Source organism: Mesoplodon bidens (genome assembly GCF_964165515.1).
Source record: "Mesoplodon bidens genome assembly, chromosome: 6".
Taxonomy (NCBI): Eukaryota; Metazoa; Chordata; class Mammalia; order Artiodactyla; family Ziphiidae; genus Mesoplodon; species Mesoplodon bidens.
In genome coordinates this window covers 81,474,085-81,496,635 of record NC_138162.1, presented here as the reverse complement: position 1 = coordinate 81,496,635, position 22,551 = coordinate 81,474,085, and the positions used below count along the sequence as shown (strand labels likewise).

The 22,551-nt window shown below is 40.7% G+C and overlaps 1 protein-coding gene across 1 annotated transcript in view; it reads right to left on the bottom strand.

Moving 5' to 3' along the window:
• GDA (guanine deaminase) overlaps positions 1-22,015 on the bottom strand; it is a gene marked incomplete at its 5' end in the record, with an annotated part of 135,469 nt that extends 113,454 nt beyond the window's left edge. Inside the window, one exon of the mRNA XM_081237468.1 lies at positions 21,893-22,015. Coding sequence (XP_081093594.1) covers positions 21,893-22,015 — 123 coding nt within the window. The remainder of the gene's footprint in view (positions 1-21,892) is intronic.
• Positions 22,016-22,551: the final 536 nt, after the last annotated feature.

Sequence of the window (22,551 nt, the reverse complement as noted above, 5' to 3'; positions counted from 1 at the left end):
ATAAATAAATAAATAAATAAAATAAAACTAATAATTCTTCAGATTATAAGAGGTAATGAATGAGAAATGCCAGGGATGGAGTAAGAATTCAAGAAATGTTACTTTCTAGTTTTGTTATTTCTATTTTTCTATCAAATCCAGACAGAGGAGAACAGGGTAAGGCCCACTCCCATGAAAATTGAGGGCTGGGAACGAGGCAAGGGACAGGTCGTGGTCAGAGCTGTGAAGATTCCACATGAGGCCATGCTGGTGGCTGGAGTGGAAGGAGGATGGAGGTCCCTGGAGATGGAAGAATATGAGATCACATTGTCCACATGGTGAAGGGGAAAGTGGTGTTAATTACTGAAAAAAGAATATCCTTGCTTCCAAACTCCTCTCTATCTAGACTCTCCTCCCTGCAGCCACCAGAGGTCTCTTTCAACAACAGAGCACTGGTGACATGTCACTCCCCTATTTTAAAATGTTTCTCATCATCATTTTCAGAGTACAGAGGAAACTCCTTAGCAGAAAGCACATGAGAAGGTTGGCAAAGAAGTAGGGATCAGGAGTCAGATTATCTGAGTTCACATCCCAGCAGCACGCTGTTTGTAATAACAAAACAGATGAAATAATTTACATACTCATCAATAGGGAATGCTGAAATAAATTCTGGCCCATCACTGCAATGGAAAATTGTGGAAAAGTGAGAAAATGAGGCAAATCTTTATCTACTGTTATGCAAGGATGTCAAAGACATCCCTCAGTATCCACGGGGTATTGGTTCCAGGACTTGTGAGGGTACCAAACTCCAGGGATGCTCAAGTCCCAGAGTTGACCCTTTGTACCCCCAGATGCAGAACCTGAACATATGGAGGGCTTAAAGTATACAGCAAAGCATTAAACATTTAGTGGACCACCATTTGTGGGAAAAAAAAATGAATATATAAAAATATATAAGTATTTGAATACGTACAATATATATATTAGCTTCTATATGTTGTACCTTATCTCTAGAAAAATATATAAGAAACTGGTAATAGTGGTTGTCTTTTGGGAGGGGCACTGTCATGTCTAGGAGACAGGAACAGAAACAGGACCTGCTAGCCACTACATATATCCTTTTGTAAACTTGGAATTTCCTATCATGTGCATGGATTTTTTTTTTGGTGTATTTTTTAAAATCCCAGTTCCAGCATTTATCAGCTGTGTAACATTGGCAAATCATTACTTAATCTCACTAGACCTCTGTCTCCTCGCTCATAAAATGAGAATAAAAATACTACCTTCCTCATAAAGTTGTTGTTGGCATTAAATGAGATGGCACAAGTAAAATGCTCAAAAGAATGCCTGGCATAGAGTAAGTATTCAATAACACCAGCAATTTCTGCTTCCATAAATAAGGGGTGAGATACTCTAAAGGTACAAATAACTCTATGCTGCATAAGACTTTTTAGGTAATGCTTGCAGGACACAGGGGAAGTATCAAGGTTTAAAAAAAGAGAGAGAGAGAGAGAGACTAAAAAGAGGCTCTAGGGTGAAAGAGGAACAATGAGCAGTAAGCTCAAAGTGCCCGGTGACCCCAATGGTCCCAAGCTCCCAACAGAAGAAAATAAAAATCCTTTCTGGGGGACCGTATCCCCAAACCCACATCACAGATGAGGAAGAAAGACACACAAAGGATCCAGACTAGCCCATGATCACACAATCCTATAAGTAGCAGAATCCCTTCTCTAGTTCAGGTATCCCAACTTATGGCCTAATACATTTTTTCACAATATTTAATCTATAAAATTTCCTTTAAATACAGTTCCACAGAAATCCAGTTATTAAGTTCTAAGAAATCTGTACTCAATGAAAACAGCAATGAGCTTTATTTTGCTTTCAGTGTTTATGTATATTCCTTGCTTCTTGCTGTATCCTTTAATATAGTACTAGGAGAGTCATTTTTGCCAACCAGTATTCTATCTTTAAAATTAATATGTGCAAATGCCCCCTCACCCAAGCTACTGCAATTGGTTCACATCAAGAGCTCAGGGACAATTATGTATTTTCATGAGCACAGCATTCATTAGTAAAAACTGTGGTTCTAATCCAACTTTCCTGCTGTATTTTTATGGCAACCAGAGAATGCTATTTGATGTCATATTCTCTAATTTTAAAGGAGGAAAAAAACTTTATGCGTCATTGTGTTTGTTTAATTTACAGTTCATCTCTCTTCATCCCATTTGGTCATTGGGACACAGCTGTATGAATTAGCAAGAGCACCTCCTACTGGAGGTTCAGGGGACCTTTACCTGCTCTCAGAACTTGAAGATACTTTTTTTTTTTTTTTTTTTTTTTTTTAGCGGTACGTGGGCCTCTCACTGTTGTGGCCTCTCCCGTTGCGGAGCACAGGCTCCGGATGCGCAGGCTCAGCGGCCATGGCTCACGGGCCCAGCCGCTCCGCGGCATGTGGGATCTTCCTGGACCAGGGCACAAACCCGTGGTCCCCTGCATTGGCAGGCAGGCTCTCAACCACTGTGCCACCAGGGAAGCCCAAAGATACATTTTTTTAATTACTATTTTTTTCTATCATATGTGGTGAAATTGAAAACCTCTTTGTTTCTATCACATTAATTACAAAGACCTTCCTAGTGCCCCTGGAAAACCAAATGTTTCACAATTTCCAATTCCAGTGTGAGCTCAGTAGCCAGGTTTGTTTTTTGGGTGTTTATTTGTTTGTTTGTTTGTTTTAATCAGATTGACTACATATAGGGAGTTGGATGAAAGTAGAAAAGCAAAATTTTGGTTCCATTTGTTTCTGCCAAACAGAACTCCCAAGACTTTGTACCTGCGACTGGGAGTAGCTCTTTAAGTAAGTTACATCAGGACAATTAGTCCAAGGTTTGATTTACAAAGCCTACTTAAAAGTAGATATGAACATGTATGGAAATCATGGTGGCCATCTAGAGAATATGCATGCAGAGCAGCCAAGGTTTGTCAAATTGCGGCTCGATGTCCAAAAGAGTAGATTTTAAAAATAAAATCTTGGGACTTCCCTGGTGGCACAGTGGTTAAGAATCCGCCTGCCAATACAGGGGACACGGGTTCAAGCCCTGGTCCAGGAAGATCCCACATGCCACGGAGCAACTGGGCCCTTGCTCCACAACTACTGAGCCTGTGCTCTAGAGCCCGTGTGCCACAACTACTGAGCCTGTGTGCCACAACTACTGAGGCTGCGTGCCTAGAGCCTGTGCTCCAGAACAGAGAAGCCACCGTAATGAGGAGCCCGCGCACCACAACAAAGAATAGCCCCCGCTCGCCACACTAGAGAAATGCCATGTGCAGCTACGAAGACCCAACACAGCCAAAAATAAATAAATAAAATTAATTTATTAAAAATAAATAAAATAAAATAAAATCTTTCCTTGTCAATTGCATTATTATTAACTTTCATCAAATCTTTAACCGTGGTCATTTTTAAGTCTTTTGTCATTTACAGACAGTTCTGGGTGTACTCTGATGCTTTTGCAAATATGTTCCTATAAAAGGGTTTCATCTTCAAGGAATTCATGGAAAAGACTCTGACAAGTACAGGTTTCTGGTAACTGACTATACTGCTGAACTGAATGAATAAGCATTTTCAGAACTCTAATGGAAAACTGATGAATTCATAAAAGTGCTAACAAAAGATCAAGATAAAAAAAATTAATTACATGGGACTGAGTGAACTGATGAGGATGATTATAATTTTTGTGACTTTCTGTTTGAATTAAAAAAAAAATCCCACAAGGACTCAGAGGCAAAAAATATACAAATCAATTTTCACTGCAAAGTAAAGGAGCTGTTACAGTGGAGGATTACTGGACTAAATGTCAATATTATGACATAGTATGAGTGTGTTCCGTGTTTGGTAATTGCAATCGTTGTTTTTGTTGTGGTCATCTATTTATAATGCTTGGTACCAGTTTATTTATCTCTTGTAAAAATAAAATACAGTGTGTGTGTGAAAAAGATAAAAATAAAAAATAAATAAAATCTGAGTCCAATCAGAAATATTCCATGTGATTGATACTCCCTCTTGTTTATCTTTCTTTTCTTTGTGGTGGCTCTAGATAGACCTGACATTAGGTTTCACACAGCCAACATATTGTGAGTTTCACTGAACTGCCTGCTTATTAGCTCAACAAACTCAACTCTTGAAGCTAATAAAAGAAATTCAGAACAAGCCCCGCTACTGACCTTGCAAATCCCTCTCCTGTATGAGGATGCCAGAGCCAAGCACTGACACTAGTTTACTTTTCCCCACTCCCAAGGCCAGTGCCTACGCCCCCGGTTCCAAAGCTCTGACCTGTAACGACATAACAGCGTCCCTGAAAACCTGAGTAAGAATTAGCAAATCAGTGATCTTGGAAAGGACACATAATTGCTTTAGAAAGTTTACTGACAAACTGCCAAAATGCCTTATGAGTTTTCTCTGGTAAGACAAAAAGCCAAAAGCAAACAAAAATTTTATAACAGAGACTGGTGACTATATCCTAAGGTTTTCATATATCCCCAAATATTTGATTACCATACAGCATTTAATTTCTCCCAAATCAGAGCTGCTAAAAGTACAGATTTTAGAACCAGACCATGTAGATTTAAACCCTAACTCCATCAGTTTCCAGCTATGTGACCTTGAACAAGGCACTCAAACTGTTGGTGACTCAGTCTCCTCATCTGCAAAATGGAGATATAATGGTACTTAATTCACAGAGTTGTTGTAATGATTAAATGAGTTAATATATGTAAAAGACTCAGACTAGTGCCTGGCACACAATAAATGCTATACAATCTTTTATCTTTTTTAGAAATTAATCATTTGCTTACTTATTCATTCGTCAAATATTTGCTGAGCACATTCTATCTACCAGATGATGTGCCCAGCCTGGAGAATGTGATAGGAGTAAGACATAAATCCTTGCCCTCAAGAAATTAATAATCTACAGCAGCAGCAATGCTAGTAAAAGGAAACTGCTTTGATAGCAGTACATCTTCACTTGCTCATTTTTTAAATAACTGAAGTATAGATGACTTGCAATATTATATTAGTTTGCAGTGTACAAGTAGTGATTCAATATTTTTATAGATTATGCACCAAAGTTACTGTAACATATTGACTATAACATATTGATCATATCCCTGTGACTTATTTATGTTATAACTGGTAGCTTATACCCCTTAATCCCCTTCACCTATTTCACCCCCCTCTCTCCACTCCCCTTTTTCTGGCAGCTACTAGCTTGTTCTCATGTCTGTGAGTCTGTTTCTGTTTTGTTACATTTCTTTGTTTTTCTTTTTTAGATTCCACATATAAATGAAAACATACAGTATTTGTCTTTCTCTGTTTGACTTACTTCACTAGGCGTAATACCCTTCAGGTCCATCCAAGTTGTCACAAATGGCAAGATTTTACTCTTTTTATAGCTAAGTAATAGTCCACTGTATATATTTTTCCACATCCTCTTTATCCATTCATCTGTTGATGGGCACTTAGGTTGCTTCCATATCTTGGCTATGGTAAATAATACTGTTACAAACACTGAGGTCATCAATTTTTCAAGAACATAGAAACATTTTATAAATATGCTAAGTGTGGGTTGCTTTTCACTTTCTTCGTGAGAGTTACTGCATATACAAAAAGGACAAGAAATGATACTGAGGTGCTGACGCTGGAGGACAAGATGGGCTCAATGGCTGGTTAAGTGATACTGACCAGTACACCACCATGCAGCTTTAGGGATTCAGACATACACCTCCACTAAATTACAAACACCTTCCAAATTCATCTGAGAAAGTCACACCTGTGCTCACCAAGGGCCTGGTACAGGGTGCATGGCAAACAAATCATTAGGTACAGAGGCTAGGAGGAAAAATGCCAAGATTTGGCTGGAAGTTGTATAAAATATACTCCTTGGCCTACCTTTTGTCATGTTCAGTAACGCATTTTACCTGGTAATGATTCAAGGCAACACATATTGTTTAAATGTACATCATATGTCCATCAAACTGTTAAGGATTCAGATAAATGTATAAGAAATAATTCTGGCCTTTTGAAAGTTTATTTTCTGGAAGAGGAAATAAAATTTATGTGCAGATAGGAAACTGAGAACAGTGCACAGTGGCATGTTTCTAAGAGCCAAATTGGCATTATGAACTGAGCTGTGAAAACTCATAGAAAGGAGAAATCAGTGAGGACAAGAAAAATCAGGTTGTGTTTTGGAGGAAGTGATGGATAAGTTATAAGTAGGCAAGAGTGAGGGGTTAGGGCATTCAGGGAAAGACACAAAGATGGGGAGGCCCAAAGACATGAAAAAAATGTAAACTGATGTGTATTTATATTATCATAATTGTCACATCATTGCTTTTCCACATATTTTCCTCTTAACTGTCTTCTCACTCTACGTACCCAATGATTTGGCATTTTTGAAGAATCCAATCCTGTCTAGATTACATGGATAGTTTTCCTTATTTTAATTTCAATTGTCATAAATCTAGCATAAGTCTTGTTTTCCTCCTTCCTACTTGATTGTCTGGACAGAGAAGGAAAAAAAGAATGATTGTTTAGGCCTCCATTCATACACATAAGGGTTGCAGTTTTCCTTCCTAATGTGAGTCATTTATATGTGGTTTTTTTCAACTGGATTAAATCTTTCTTGCACAGTCATCCACCCGGGAGAGAGGGAGGAGGTGAGGTTTTCTTAATTCCATTAGAGAAGGGAGGAGTCCAAAAATGCTTCCCCAGGATCAAAGCGCATTTAAAATACAGGAAACATCTGCTTCGATTGTCTTACCTGCTTTTGTTTGTTTTAATTTCAAAACAACCTTAAATGTATAGAAAAATTATGCCTTCCCTGTTTGGTCTTAATAAAATGAAAATAGCTTCACTAGTAGCATCCCACACTTTGAAACAAAAATACTGACTGAATATCAAGATTTCCAGTGACTCTGAGGTGCTAAATTACATTTCTGAGATAAAATAGTAAAATGATTATTAAGAAGGCTGTAACTAATTCTAAACTCTGGCACATATACGTTTGCCAATGCTTTAGCGTCCACTCAAATATTTGTAAATGGGCAATATTAGTGCTTATGTAACTTTTACAAGCACAAAACATTTGTAGAAAAGCCCTCAAATAACTTAACTGGGGGAATAAAACATACATAACTTATTTGTATTTTATTACAATTGGAGGCACTTTATGATAAATAAAGATATTACACACTTATCTCAGAAGAGTTGTCTATGATCACTATCTGTATTTCCCTATCTTTCACCCATTTCAAACCCAAACCAAGATGACTGTCACCCTCTCTCTCCACCAGAATAAGTTTTTGTAAGTTCAACAATAATCTCATGTTGCTAAATCCATTGGACATTTTTCCAGTATTTTTCCTCCTCTACTTCTCAGCAACATGTGACATTTGCTCTGCTCCCTCCATCTTGAAGTATCCCCATTTTTGCCTTCTATGACATCACCTTCTGGTGCTCAATCCTTACTCCACTATCTCCTACTCAGATATCTCAAGGGCACCTCAACTCAGCATGACCAAAACAGACCTCAGGGTCTGACCTCTTTCTCTGTTCCCTAACTCAATGATGTCCACCACATCCATCCAGTTGTATAAGCCTGAAATCTAGGGGAGGCTTGTCCCCACCCCATATCCAACCTGTCACCCAATCCCATTGAGTTTTTTGCATCCTTATTGTCTCACAGATGGACCTACTTCTCTCCAAGTCTACCACCACCTACCTCTCTTTCGTCGTTCACTGCAATTCCTTCCAACACATCTCCTACAGCAACCACTCCTGCTCTGCTCTAGTCTGTTCTCCACCCTGCAATTCATATATATATATATATATATATATATATATATATATATATATATATATATATGTAGGTTTGTTTGTTTTCATTTATATATATCTTCTTTATCCATTTATCTGTTGATGGACACTTAGGTTGCTTCCATATCTTGGCTATTATAAATAATGATGCCATGAACATTGGGGTGCATGCCTTTTTTTGAATTACTGTTTTCGTTTTCTTCAGATATAGACCTAAGGGTGGAATTGCTGGTAGTTCTATTTCTAGGTTTTTGAGGAACCTCCATATTGTTTTCCATAGTGGCTGCACCAATTTACATTCCCACCAACAGTGTACTAGGTTTCCCTTTTCTCCACATCCTTGCCAACATTTGTTATTTTGGGTTTTTTTTATGATAGCCATTCTGACAGGTGTGACTGTTTATATATTTTTAAAATGCAAATCTGATCTATCTTCTTCATTCTAACAGTCTTCATTGCCTTCCCATTGCCCTTGGAATAAAGAAAGGGAAAGGCCTACAAAGACACTGCCATGGCTACTGCTTATCTCTCTGGCTTCATCTATTTCCACCCCCATCCTCCATCACAGGTTCCTAATTCCTCCACCCCACTGGGTCTTTGCACGGCCTTTCCCCTCCTTTCTTTTGCCTAGTTAACTTCCATTTAGACTTCAGACTCAACCAAATGTCACTTCTCTAGGGATGCATCTTGAAACACCTCCTCAAAATAAGCCAGGTCCTCTGGCTTCATACCTCCATAGCACTCTGCATTTTTCCTTTGTAGAGATCATGTACTTATTCATGCTCATTTGATTATTGACTATGAGTACAAATAAGGCAGTATCTGCATTCCTTTTGCTCACCATTTTATCCTGAACCCCTTTAAGTCTTTGCTCTTCATCAGCCATTATCAGTTGTCACGAGCTCCAAGGGCACTAACTCCACAGGCTAGTGAGTCCACATGCTGGAGCTGAAGGTTCATGTCCCAGGGAGCTGGAACAGCTTCTCCCTGTGTTTTGCACTTCAAAAACTAGTTCGGGCTTACATAAGACCACCCTCCACATGGCAGGAGGGAAACAACTTCCAGGTTAAAGAGCACAAAGAAAAAAATCTGTCCCACTCTTGGAAGGCGTTAACAATGTTACTTCTTCTGTTGCACCTTCACAGATATTGGCTACAATCAGATCAGCATGTTGATAACTATTTCCTGCCTACACAGCCAGGTCTATCTGAGGGTCAAAAGGAATAGTGTACTCTCAGAGTATAGCAGCCCATTCTGTTCATTCTTTTGCTCAGAAGCATTTATTGAATGCTGATTTTGTGCTAAAGCACCAAGTACTGTGAGGGGCAGGAGATGGATAATAAGAGCTATTGTGTTTGGAGGGTCTACCATGTTCCAGGACTGTAAGTTGTAAGTGGCAATTTACAAGCAACATTTCAAGTAAATTACCATTTTATGAAGAAGTGAACACTTAAACCATAATATAAAACCAAAGGGAGTAAGCAGGCCTAAATAATCTACATTATTCCAGATCCTTAACACAGTCCAAGTTAAAGGCATTTGAAAACTTTATGAGGTCTCAGAGTTCCAATCAGAATCTACTCTTCCAGGGTTCTTAATTACTCACTAGGCCATGAAACTAATTATAGCTCCCAGTGGCCAAGTACATTGTATCAAACATCCAGATTAGAAAAACCCAGAGTTCTTATTCAAACAATTATTTGGAATCAAACAATTATTTGGAAGATATTTTTAGTTGGCTGTACATTTTGGTGATCCTAAAGTGAACTTTTCCAACCTGGTTATCCTGCAGTAAAAAAAAATCTAAGCACCGTTTATCTAACAAATATTCATCTGAGTGCCTACCTACCATGTGCTAGGAGTCGTGAATACAAAAGTGATCAAGTCATGGCCCCTGCCTTCAAGGTTGGGTTATAGGAGAGACTCACAAAATAAAGAGCCACAAAGAGGTGCCAAGCAGAAACTGAGGCACAAAGGAGCCAGGTTCAGCTCTGCGTGCAAACAGAAGGCAGGGAGCAATGTCAGCAATGACCTCATTGAGGAAGTAACGTTTAAACTAGTTTCTAAGGTACATTCAACCAGCAGAAGGAAGGTGAAGGAGGAGCATAAACAAAGACACAAGGGCATAAACAATAAGAAAGGTGGGGCAATCAGTTAGTAAGGCTAGGCCAGGAATTATCCTACAGTTTAGCAATGTGGAACCATAAAACAACTTTAAACAATAAATTGGTTTTAAAAACTTGCACATGAATGTTCAGAGTAGCACTGCTGACAATAGGCAAAAGGTGGAAACAATTCAAATGTCCATCAACTGATGAATGAATAAACACAATGTTGTATATCTATACAATGATTAATCAGCCATAAAAAGGAAAGGAGTTCTGACACATGCCACAACATGATTGAACCCGGGAAACATTAAGTGAAAAAAGCCAGACACAAAGGTTACACATTATATGTATCCATCTATATAAAGTATCCAGAATAGGTAAATTTATAGAAACAGAAGGCAAATTAGTGGTTGCTCAGGGGAAGGAGGGGAGAAATAGGGAGTGACTGCTTCATGGTTAATGGGTTTCCCTTTGGGGGTGATGAACATATTCTGGAACTAGTTAGTGGTGATGGTTGTACAACATTGTGAATGTGATAAATGACACTGAACTGTACACTTTAAAACGGTGAATTTTATGGAAAATTATAAAACAAAAACTAATAATGCAGAAAGTTATAAAGTGGAACGTGAAAATTCTTCTCCACGTCCCCACCTCTCCACTCCTACTCTACAAAACTAAATGTTACTTAGGTTTTTAATTTTAATACTGCCTTCCAGAAATATGTTTTATATGTGTGTATATAAGTGTGTGGGTGAATGGAGAGTGTTGCATGGTCATGCGATACACTTTTTTGTCCATTTAAACTATTGGGAAATCTTTGGGTTCTTAAAATTCCTGTATCAGTATATGTAAGTCTAGAAGGACTCACTTTAAATTAGAATTACCTTATAATTGTTTAGCCTTCAAAGTTTTTTTTAACTCACGAATCAATAGCTGGTTGATCAATTGAGGTCAACACAGCTGGGTTTTCAGGTGGAGGTTACTGAGGAAAGTTCATTCTGTCAAAATAATTTTTTAAAACCCAGTAACAGGCTGAGAAGAGCAAAAGCATTGTGACTATAGAAGCAGGTCTCATGGTGATGCCAACCTGAGCAGAACCATGATGAGAAAAGAAGGCATGAAGGGTATTTATTATGAAACAGTTTCAGGTAACAGTGCATGAATAACTAATTCATGAAAAACAAATCACCATTTCACAAGCAAAGGCACCAACTTCAACAGTCAAAAGATTTTGAAAAACAGATCTCAATTAGAAGTTAATGTTAATGTTAATCAACTCTACTCCAATATAAGAGAAAAAAAATCTACCTCATATGATTGTAGAGTATTAACATGATAATAGATAAAATATCTAACACAGCATGTAGTATATTGTTTGATGCTTAAAATACATGAGATACTTTTAAAAAGAAAAAAAATAAAGTTAATGTAATTTATCCTTTAGAGTCAATAATTTAGTGTAATAACATCAATGAAACAATGCTTTCATAAAGGAAAAGGGTGAGGCTTTTTAGAAGGTAGGAAATAATGTCAAAGTAAGACTTTGAGGGAGATGACCAACATTTATTGCTCAATCTTTTTTTTTTTTTTTTTTGTCCATGCCTTGTGGCTGTGGGATCTTAGATCCCCAACCAGGGAATGAATCTGGGCCCTCGGCAGTGAGAGTGCAGAGTGCTAACCACCGGACTGCCAGTAAACTCCCTATTGCTCAGTCTTAAAAAAATGTATCAGAAGAGATGAATCTGTCTTCACCTTTAATCTTAGGGATTAAATTGGTATTAACAATTTAAGTACAGAACGCTATTATAACTTTGCCATTTGACTATCTGAAAACAAAGAGCTACACAGTGGCTTTAGGACAGAGAAGTCATCCAATGTATAGTAATCAGATGTTTATTTCAGAGTTAGGATTAACACTCAGTTTCCTTGTCAATAAAATAAGGAAAAGTTTTGTCACCCAGGGGATCAAGTCAAGGGTCCTTCAGCTGTACCTAAACTGTCTCTGTAAAGCACAAGTGCACCTGTCTTAGGCAAGGAGGCAAAGAAGTGCCCCACTTCCGGTAAACTCTCTACTCCAGGCAAACTTGCAGAAAACCAAAAACTGACTGTATCTTCTAGTTGTTTTTACATAATTAGAACAAGAGGGCTTAACCACAAGAAACTGGCATAAGCTAGCCGAATTAAAAATTGGGACAAAGGTCTCTCTACAGCTCATTACCATCTCATTGTAATAAGATCTCTTCCCACCTGCGCCATACTGGTTAAACCCACTTCTGACCCAGACACTGAAGGACCATACAAGGGCTGAAAATAGGTGTGAGCTGCATTCTGGAATATCACCACCCCTTTCCACAAGTCAGAATAATAAAAGATCCCCGTGCCCCGTAGCCTCCTTCACCTTTTTCTATAGGAATTTCGCCTTGCCTGTAATGGGGAGAAGGTGATTTTAGAGCATGAGCTCCTCCTTCTCCATTCTTTGGCCAATGAATGATGTTTCTGTTTGCTGCTAAAAAAGTAATTTCACCTTATTGATGTGAACAATAACCAGGTAAGGAAAGAACCTAATCAGGAATCGGTAATAGTTTCACCTCATAAAGTAGTCAGGAGAATTATGCTTTGCAAAGCACTGAGTACAGAATCTAGCACATAACAAGTGTCTAATAAATGTTCAACATTATTGTAGTTGTTAACGTGAGCAATAGCACCATCCATGTACCTTCTGTCTACGAGTTTATAACCCAGTGTCATGGGCTAGAAACCCAATGCAATGTAAGAAGATGACTTACACACAAAATTTATTTCCTTTTTATTCATGTTATAGTATTTTAATGCACATCTGCTTAATATAACAAATGTGCTACTTATGTCTTTATTAATCAAACTTTTAAAATCATAATTTAAATATACCATGGAACTCATTTTTAAAACCTACCATTGTAGTTGAGGGACCAACTGAGAATTTCTCTTGTATTTTGTTTTCTTAGTGCCTTGGTTGCACCAGGAAAGAAGAACACATTGTTCTCCTAGAGGGGAAGCTAAATATTAAGACCAGTGTGACCACAGCAGTCTGTATGAGTTGTTCTAGAACAAACAGAGCACGGGGTTGTGGAGTTGCCACTGAGGTGACCTACAGGAAAGCCCTTTCCAGCCTGGACAGAACAGCATAGTAATTAATGGCAGACAGATGGCTGGGATTAGCACCCAAGTGTAGCATCGTGTGGTCACAAAGGGCAGACATGGCCACCATGGAAATGGATTTCTAACCGATGTAAACGGGTTTGAAATTGTTGAATAGTCTCTTGTGAGGCTCCTCAACATCCACAAAGCTGGATTAGCAGTAAAGGTAGGTGGTTCTGCATTTTACTGGCAACACGAAACAAACTGCACTCCAGGCTTATGCCAATAACTACGAGGCTCCACCCCACCCGGTGTTCATCATAACCCCATCAAAAGGACCACTCTTAGGAGTACCTGGAAGACATGGGGTCCTGCCACCCCTCTGACATCCTGAAGTCTATCTCTAGGACATTTCAGATCAGCCAAGACCTGGGTACCTGGACCACCTCCCACTGTCCCCTCCCCACAGCTTCAGCCCTACAGAATAGTTTTATGGACCCCTTTCTTCCCCTCACATCTTCAGCTCAAGAGAGGCAATCCTGGGCTTCCCTGGTGGCACAGTGGTTGAGAGTCCGCCTGCTGATGCAGGGGACGCGGGTTCGTGCCCCGGTCCGGGAGGATCCCACATGCCGCGGACAGCTGGGCCCATGAGCCATGGCCACTGAGCCTGCGCGTCCAGAGCCTGTGCTCCGCAATGGGAGAGGCCACAACGGTAAGAGGCCCGCATTCCGGAAAAAAAAAAAAAAAAAAAAAAAAAAAGAGAGGCAATCCTATGAAATGCTACCTTGCACTGGAAAGTTGTTAAGCATAATTATAAGAGACAGTGTCCATCTAGGAGAAATTCCCATCTGAACTCAGCATCAAGAACAGGGGTGTTCCTCTTGAGCAACTGCTTTTAGTACTGATATTGCCAACTAGGTAACACGTGTCCTTTTAATGGCTGGCACCTAGGAAAGTTAGAGGCCAATAAGAGTGTAGGTCATTTCACGATGCATTTTAAATCTAATTCCTAGCTTTGTTTTATGCCAACAACTGACTCTTCTCCCTTAAATGTATAAAAGCATCATCACTAGCCTGTGCCCTCTAGAGCTGCCTTAAATCTTTTCTACAAAAAGGGGGTTGTAAACACATGACCGATTGGATTCTCTTCTTGCAGGTAAGGGAAGTCCACCTGGCCTTTATCCCTAAATAGTCAGATCAATGCCCATTAAGTGAATGGGCATGCCATAGGCCTGCAGGAGATCCTGTCCACCACCTCTGCACCTGTCAGAAGCTCCCGGACAGTCAGCCATGTGTCAGATACACCAACACCTATGCTGCCTCACAGCCACAGCGCTGAATCAACCAGACTGCCAAGAAATTCCAGGAATTAAAAAACAACTTTACACAACCAGAAGGGCGGCAAACTCCAGTCATGCCCAGCAGTGTTGCTTCAAGGCCTCAAAGAATAAGTCAAATAGTGCTTTAAAAAAAAAAAAAAAAAAAAACCCTCTCTGGAATTAGAAATGTCTTTTTTTTTAATCGTCACACACAAATGTCTTTGTACTACACATCACTTTCAAAACACTTTTCTGATCACCTACTTTGTGTTAAAACAATAAGCCAATGTTGAGGAGCCTTAAAGACAATAGAGTGTCAGCCCTCCTCATGACAGGAGGCAGCCGGAACTCCTGGAAAGAGCACCTTGGAAATTAGACAGACTTGGGTGTGGTTCTTGGTTTTGCCACTTACTCACCGTGACTGCAGTCAAGTCAACTAACCAAAGTTGACCCTCCATTTGCTCATTTGTAGAGTAGGGATAATGAAGAGGAAGATGATGATGATGATGATGATGTGGTCTCATCTCAGAACTGTTGACGTATAAAGAATCTGGCAGAGTGTCTGACACAAATTATGACTTAATAAATGTTACCTTCTCTCCAGTTCACCTCCCATTTGTCAAAGAACTTTAAATCAGTTCAGTGAGTGAGAACATTCTATAAACCTAAGTATAATCAAAGGCGAAAGTGAAATAATCACTTTAGCGAGAGAAAAATAATAACAATGGCCAGTATTTATTGAGCAATTACTATGTGCCAAGTGCTTTACACACACTATCTCATCTGCCTTACCTCTTCTTCAGGGTGCTGTTGTTGTCCACATTTTATAAGTGAGGGTACCAAGGCTCAAATATGTTAGGAAATGTTTCCAAGTAAGTGGCAGAGCTGGGATTTGAATCCACATAATCTGACTCCAGAAGCCATGCTCTTGACCACCAGGAAAACACTGGTTTGAATATATATGCAAATTTTATGGAAAAACAAAAGGTAATTTATTTCAACTGGGGGATGGTCGCCAGAGAAGCTTTTGGGAAGAAGGGGACATCAGAACTGGGCCTTGGAGGAAAAGCAAGATTTCATTTTGACAGAGATGGAATGGAAAAGGGATTATATAAAAGAGGACTATTCCAGGCTGAGGGATTGGCACCAACGAAGTGGAGGTGTAAAAAGATATGATGTGCTGGGAAACAGTGAGAAATTGGCATGGATAGATATCCCTCAGCTTGTGGATACCTCATGGTAATCCTACTGCTATTCACAAGAGAGAAGGATGGAACAGGAGGAAGTATTAGGAAAGCAGGTTAGGGCCAAATGTCGTGTCTAAAATATCTTCCTGGGGCATGTGGATCTTAGAGGCAATAGAGAGCCATAGGTAGTTACAAAAGAGAAGGTACATGACACTACCCATGCTCCAGGAAAGTAACTGTCAGTAATGTGGAAGAGATATTAGAATGGGGGAAGAGAAAACGGTTAGGAGGTTCCTGTAATACTTCAGGCAAGAGACAATGGAAGGCTGGACAGCCCCAATGACACTGGAAAGGGGTGTGCACAAAGATACCCCAGGGGATAACTGGGGGGACCTGAATACTGATATGGGTGCCTGGAAAGACACTGACATTTTTGGCAAATAAGGAGAAGATAGAAATGGAAAAAGGAGAAGGCAGCTAGCAGTCCTTTGAAAAATAATATGATTCTTTGAAAAAGTGGCATAATTGTCAGAGGTGCTTTGAGCTGCAATTGACAGAAGGGTAGATAATAAAGACATTTCATTATCTCGCAAAAGAAGTCAACGTAGTAGGCAGCTCCAGGGACCGTTAACTACTCAATGATGTAATTCACGTATGTATTCAATAATGTTCAAAGAGGGACTAGATTGATGCCTCTGAAAACCTCTCAACTTTTTCCAGCAGCAGCTCCACTCCTCGCATGAAAGTATCCAAAAAAGGAAGGACTTCTCTCCCCACATCTGTGTCTATTTATTAGGGAAAAAAATATTTCCCAGAAGCCTCTGAGATGACTTCCTGAATGCTGGAATGTCATCGCTGGCCACCCTTAGCTACCAGGAAACTGGAAAAATAAGTATCCAGCAAACAGGATTATGATTACTATGACTGGCTTACACCATGATCTATCCATGAGCCAAGTATATTGCAGGCTATCAAACTCAGAAAGTGTTAATAACAAAGAAGTGGTTATGGCTAGTGAGTGGGTAACCAACAGGGTCTGCCATGAGCATTTTGAACAAAGCAATCTGCCTTCCAGAAAATGGGAATTTACAGGATGATAATGTGATCCTTGGGCATGAACACGTTTCTGATGAAAGTGAAGCCCTGATTCAGCAGCCTCAGAAGGGATAGCTTATCCCAAATTCCCTCTTCAAAATGATAAGATATTCTGAGGTCTTGAGCTTATAGGAAGATGGGTCTTCACCTGCCCAAGCAGAAGGAAAAGATGACACACAACCACTAAAATTTGTGATTCAGACTATGAGAACTCCTGGTAAAGCAAGATGATGATGCAGTCACAGGTGAAACACAACTCTTGCTCCTCCTAGCAGTTTTAGAAATTAGAGAACATTGACTTATTTCCCTTAACCAGGGCTATTTAACCCTCGTCTGCATGTTCAAGTCCTATGTGTTCTTTAATGTCCAGTTCAATTTTGGCTTCCTTCATCAAGTTTTTCCTACCACCAACCAATTTGTATCCCACCATACTATTTAATACATTCACAAACATCTTTCTAATCCTATCATCAAATCCAATTAATTTGACCTAAATAGTTACCAATTCTGTCCACCTCTTTCCACCTTCACTGCTGATAATAACTGCTGATGTTTACTGGGCATGTGCTACGCTGCAAGGCATTATTCTATGCACTTTACAATTATTAATTCATTTAGTCTTTTCAATAGCCCAGTGAGGTAGATTATAGTAATCATTTGATACATGAGGAAACTTGGAAATGGAATTGTTAAGTAACTTATTCAAATTCACATAGGTAATAAGTGATAGAAGTACTCTTGAGAGTTCATTTCTTAATTGATACATTACACTGCCTCTCTCTTCTAAGCCTCATCCCATTTCACCTAAACTACTGCAACAGGATCCTATCTGATCTCCTTGCCTGCAGTTAACTCCTCTCCAATGCATTCTTTATATCCTGAAGCTAAGATGATCTTTAAAAAAAAATGCAAAATTTGGTCATGGCACAATCCCTCCCCCAACTCCCTATGCCCTGCCTACCTCTCAAGACTTACACTGTGTTATCCTCTCCTAGAACTTTGGATTCTAACCACCTTGATGTTTTCATTCCTTCCTACCCCAGGGCCTTTGCACAGGTTATTCCGTCTACCTAGAAGGCTCTTCCCTACCTCCCAGATTAGTTCAACTTCTGTCAGGTCACAGCAGATTCTGTTAATCATGAGATGATCAACCTCACAAGAGCAGGGCAGAGTTTGCATATTTCACTCATCAGTGTATCTCCAGCAATGAGCCCAGACTTTGGTTCAGGAATCAATCCACTTTTATTACAGGTACAATTCTAAGCCCCCCTGCTAAAAGTGCAAGTTCACTGAGGTCAGGGACTGTGCCTCAGGGAGGTGGGCTACTCTAGTAAAGAGAATATGGGCTTCCATGTCCTAGCTACTGTAAATAGAGCTGCAGTGAACATTGGGGTGCATGTGTCTTTTTGAATTATGGTTTTCTCAGGGTATATGCTCAGTAGTGGGATTGCTGGGTCGTATGGTAGTTCTATTTTTAGTTTTTTAAGGAACCGCCACACTCTTCTCCATAGCAGCTGTATCAATTTACATTCCCACCAACAGTGCGAGAGGGTTCCCTTTTCTCCACACCCTCCAACGTTTATTGTTTGTAGATTTTTTCATGATGGCCATTTTGAAAAAGGAACAAAATTGGGTCATTTGTAGAGATGTGGATGGACCTACAGTCTGTCATACAGAGTGAAGTAAGTCAGAAAGAGAAAAACAAATATCTTATATTAACGCATATATGTGGACTCTAGAAAAATGGTACAGGTGAACCAATTTGCAGGGCAGGAACAGAGATGCAGACGTAGAAAACGGATGTGTGGACACTGGTGGGGAAGGGGGTGGGATGAATTGGGAAATTAGGATTGACATATATACACTACCATGTGTAAAGTAGATAGCTAGTGGGAACCTGCTGTATAGCACAGGGAGCTCAGCTCCATCCTCTGCGTTGACCACAGCAGAATATGACACAGCATTGTAAAGCAACTATACCCCAATTAGAGAGAGAGAGAGAGAGAGAGAGAGAGAGAGAGAGAGAGAGAGAGAGAGAGAGAGAGAGGGAGGGAGGGAGGGAGGGAGGGAATATGGGCTTTGGCCATGTTAATTCAAAATCCATCTCTGGATGCATGATTTTTCAAGTCTCAACTTTCCCAACTTTAAGACGAAATAATCACACTGAGGACTAAAAGAGACACTGAAAATGATGTGCTAGCGAACTGGCAGCAAATGCTGTTTAGATCTTTCTTCCTAGATGCCTCTTTGTGTCCCAGAGGGTCAATGGCATGAGCAGTGAGGCTGCACACCAGAGGTCCAGTGACCTCCCCCCCACCCCATATTTCATCCCAGGCCATGGCTTCCTTCTCTGCCTGTTGGCCTGCATGGGTGCCACCATGTGGAAATATGCAAAAATGCTACAGTGAACAAGAGGTTAAGGATTTGCTAGGCACAGAGGGAAGGAAGGGGGCAAAATGAACATGGTATGTGTTGCGTATCCACTAAGTGACAGGCATTTTCATACATTATCTCATTTAATACTTAGCAAAAGTATCTGATTCTACAAGTGAGGAAACTGAGGCTCAGAGAGGTTAAGGTCTCACCCATGGACTTTGAATATGTAGGTGGTGGAGACCTGACTTGAACTCAGGTCTCCACAGGACTTGCTCCTGCGACCCCAGGGCACTACTTCCAAAACGATTCTCTTCCTTGCTGTTGCTTTCAGCTAAGTGTGCTTAAAAGACCCAAGACATCTTTACCTATCTTTAAAGTCAACCTGACCCTGCTGGAAGAATCAGATAATTTAGTCATTTTTGAGCACACAGTGTCTCACAATTAATTACCTATCTGCAAATGAATTACACATGCTGGAGTTTTTCTTTCAAAAAGCTACACGCCACTTGAGTAGAAAAAATAACCCTGAATTCAAAATGCCCAATACTAAAATACTGACTAGAGAATTTTTTTTTAATTAACCTAATTTTGCATGAGTTTTAATTAATGAACTAAAAGCAGTTCATCATTACCATTCTCTGGGCCTAAATGAAATGAAAGATTAGGTCTAGAAGGGAGAGAGAGGACAGAGGAAATCATGTCCTGTCTCTCTGAGATGCTACCCCAGCCCAGGGCTTGAAACGGAGAACTGAGCACCCAAGACCCCACATAACTGGTTGCATCACATAACCTATATACTGAGGTTACCCAAAATGTAATCCATCCACTACCTGTGTCCAAATCTCCTGGGACCTTTGTTGGAATGCCACTTCCTAGGACCTACTCCAGGCCTACAGATTCAGATTCTCTGAAGATGACACCCAGGAACTGGCATTTTAACAAACACCCCAGATGTTTCTGATTCATCCCAAGGTTTGAGAACAGCTTTGGGAGCTCAGTAAAAATATAAAGATCAACTGCATATTTATTTACTTCATGGGAATGTAATTTTCTGTAAGAACCTTGAAATTTTTTAAATTAATAATATATTTATCCCAGCAACTCTAAAGGTGAGGCAGTCCCATTTTCAAAATGAAAGAAATCAAGTCTTAAAATATATATGACATGTCCACCCTTTACACACAGTCAGGAATCAACTGCCTTGCACTTAGGAGGAGAGCGATAAAACAGTTACCATTTCACTGATTAGGACATTATATACTGTAAATCTAATCCAGTTGATTAACTCACCTTTGTATCTGATTCCTAGTTACTTTTATCTTGTGGGGGAATGGCATTTTTCTAAATTTATAACTTCAATATGCTCCTTAGTTATGAACAGACTCCCTGACTCAACTACTAATTTCATGTTCAGGACACTCTTTTATTCTTCTTCTGTACAACCCCCAGAAAAGGTAAATTTTTAGATAAATTACTTCCTTTTCTTCTTCCTCTCCACTGGTTAAAGCCAGTCCCCTAGTCAATTCTCTCACCTGCTATCCTACCAATTCAAATTTTGGAAACGAAAATTTAAATTGTAAAAAGAAACCTAATTGTTGAACAATTCCTTGTGATTAAGCAAATACCTCTAATCTTTCCCTGGTTTAGCAGTCTCTCTTCCTTTGCTTCTTGGGACTTGTCCCAAGCCTAAGGCGTCCCTGTAACTTGAGGGTCAAGTACCCAAGGCAACAATTCATCAGTCTCAGGGTTTACTTGAGTCTCCCCATTTGGGAGAGCTCTGAGAGTTTCATCACCTTGGAAACACAACAGCAGGCTCCCTGAATATACACAGGGAGTATAGTTTTTAAGCACCAAAAGAAAACAGGGTTTAGTTATCCCCAAATGTAAGAGTCACGATTCAAAACTGTCACTGACTCGGAAGCATCTTTAGTCAGGAATAGTATCTTCAAGCTGACAAGTTCCAAATATGTGTACTTATGCTAACTAAACCGGTAGCTGGGGAAAAGCTCAAAAATAACCCATCTCTATCTTTAATTTTTCTCCTAAAAATGGAATGGCTTTCACTGAAACTGGCCAGGCCACTGCCAATAGAGTTACCACTGGTGTGTATGGAACAGTCAAGTTACCTATGTCGTTTGCAGAAATCCTGATTTTGGAAACGTAAGTGTGAAAGATACTCTCATAGAAGACATTTTGAAGCTTAAAATGGAACTGCTTGCTTTGATGCAAATAGCTGGGGGGTGGGGTTGGGTGGGTAATTTATCTCAGACTATCCTTTCCAGTATTACAAGTTGTCTAGTCTGAATCATTCATATATTGTTTGCTGAATGATCAGGTGAATTAACTCAGTTCTTTACTTATTCCAATGCACTGAAAGGGCTCAACAACACTGGTCAAATGACCCTTCTGTTATTTCTTTCACAATAAATTCAATCAAATTTACGGAGCGCCTAGGCGGTGCCAGGCACTGTGTCAGGCTCCTGAGATACAAAAATGAATGAAGCGCGGTGCTAGTTTATTAATGATCTCTTAAGATTTGGCAGGGCACAGCCTCGCTCCCTGCCACCACAGCCTGCACGGCTGTCGAACCAATCGTGGGTGTGCGTACTCCACGGCTCCCCAGCACCTGGGAACACTTTACTCCCAATCCAGCCCACGAACCCAGTTCCAGGGCTCTCCCGGCGTTCTCCCAAAGCCAAAACGCTCAAGTTCAACTCCAGCGCCTCGGCGCCCGCTCCACACGAAGCTAACTCCGGGCTCCGCGGCTCACGCGGCGAGCTTCCTTCCACCTGTCCGCCCGCCCGTCAGGGTGCGCCAGACCCCGCACCCGCTTACTTTGCCGCTGTCGCTCACACCAAGGAGGTGATCCCGCAGCACCTCCATGGGGCAGGTCCAGGTGGAGTGGACGAACGTCCCTCGGAAGATGTGCGCCAGGGGCGGCATCCGGGCAGCACACATGTCAGCGGTGGAGCGCAGTGCGGAGTTCGCGGCCCAAGGAGGGCGCACCGGGCGGAGGCGCGGCGAGGACTCCCTGCGGCTGCGGGCAGCTGCCGAGCCGGCACCAGCGCCGGCCTCGTCCTGCCCCCGCTTCCCCGCGCGATCGCCTGCCCCCTGCAGACCGCGCCCAGGGGCTGGCTCCCTGCCTCCTCGATGCCAATAGGATTTTTTCTCCCGTGAGTTGGTTCCAGTCTCTCCTCCCCTGCTTTAGTTTTTGATACGTTAACGCTTTGAGTTTCCAAAATCACCGTTCACGCTGCGGTTCTTTTAAGCCTTGGTTGTTGTCACCCACCCAGGGGGTAGGAGATGAAGGAAGGAGCTGGAGGATTCAGGATTCCATCCCTGTACCTTTAACTGGTCATTAAATTTGCTTTTGCCGCGGGCGGGCCCCAACTTCCTCCACCTTCCTTTAGTTGGCACGCCCAGAGTTGCATCTATCTGCTTTCTCTGCCCTTTAAACTCTTAGGACTATTTGTGGCCAAACCCTGGACCTCTTC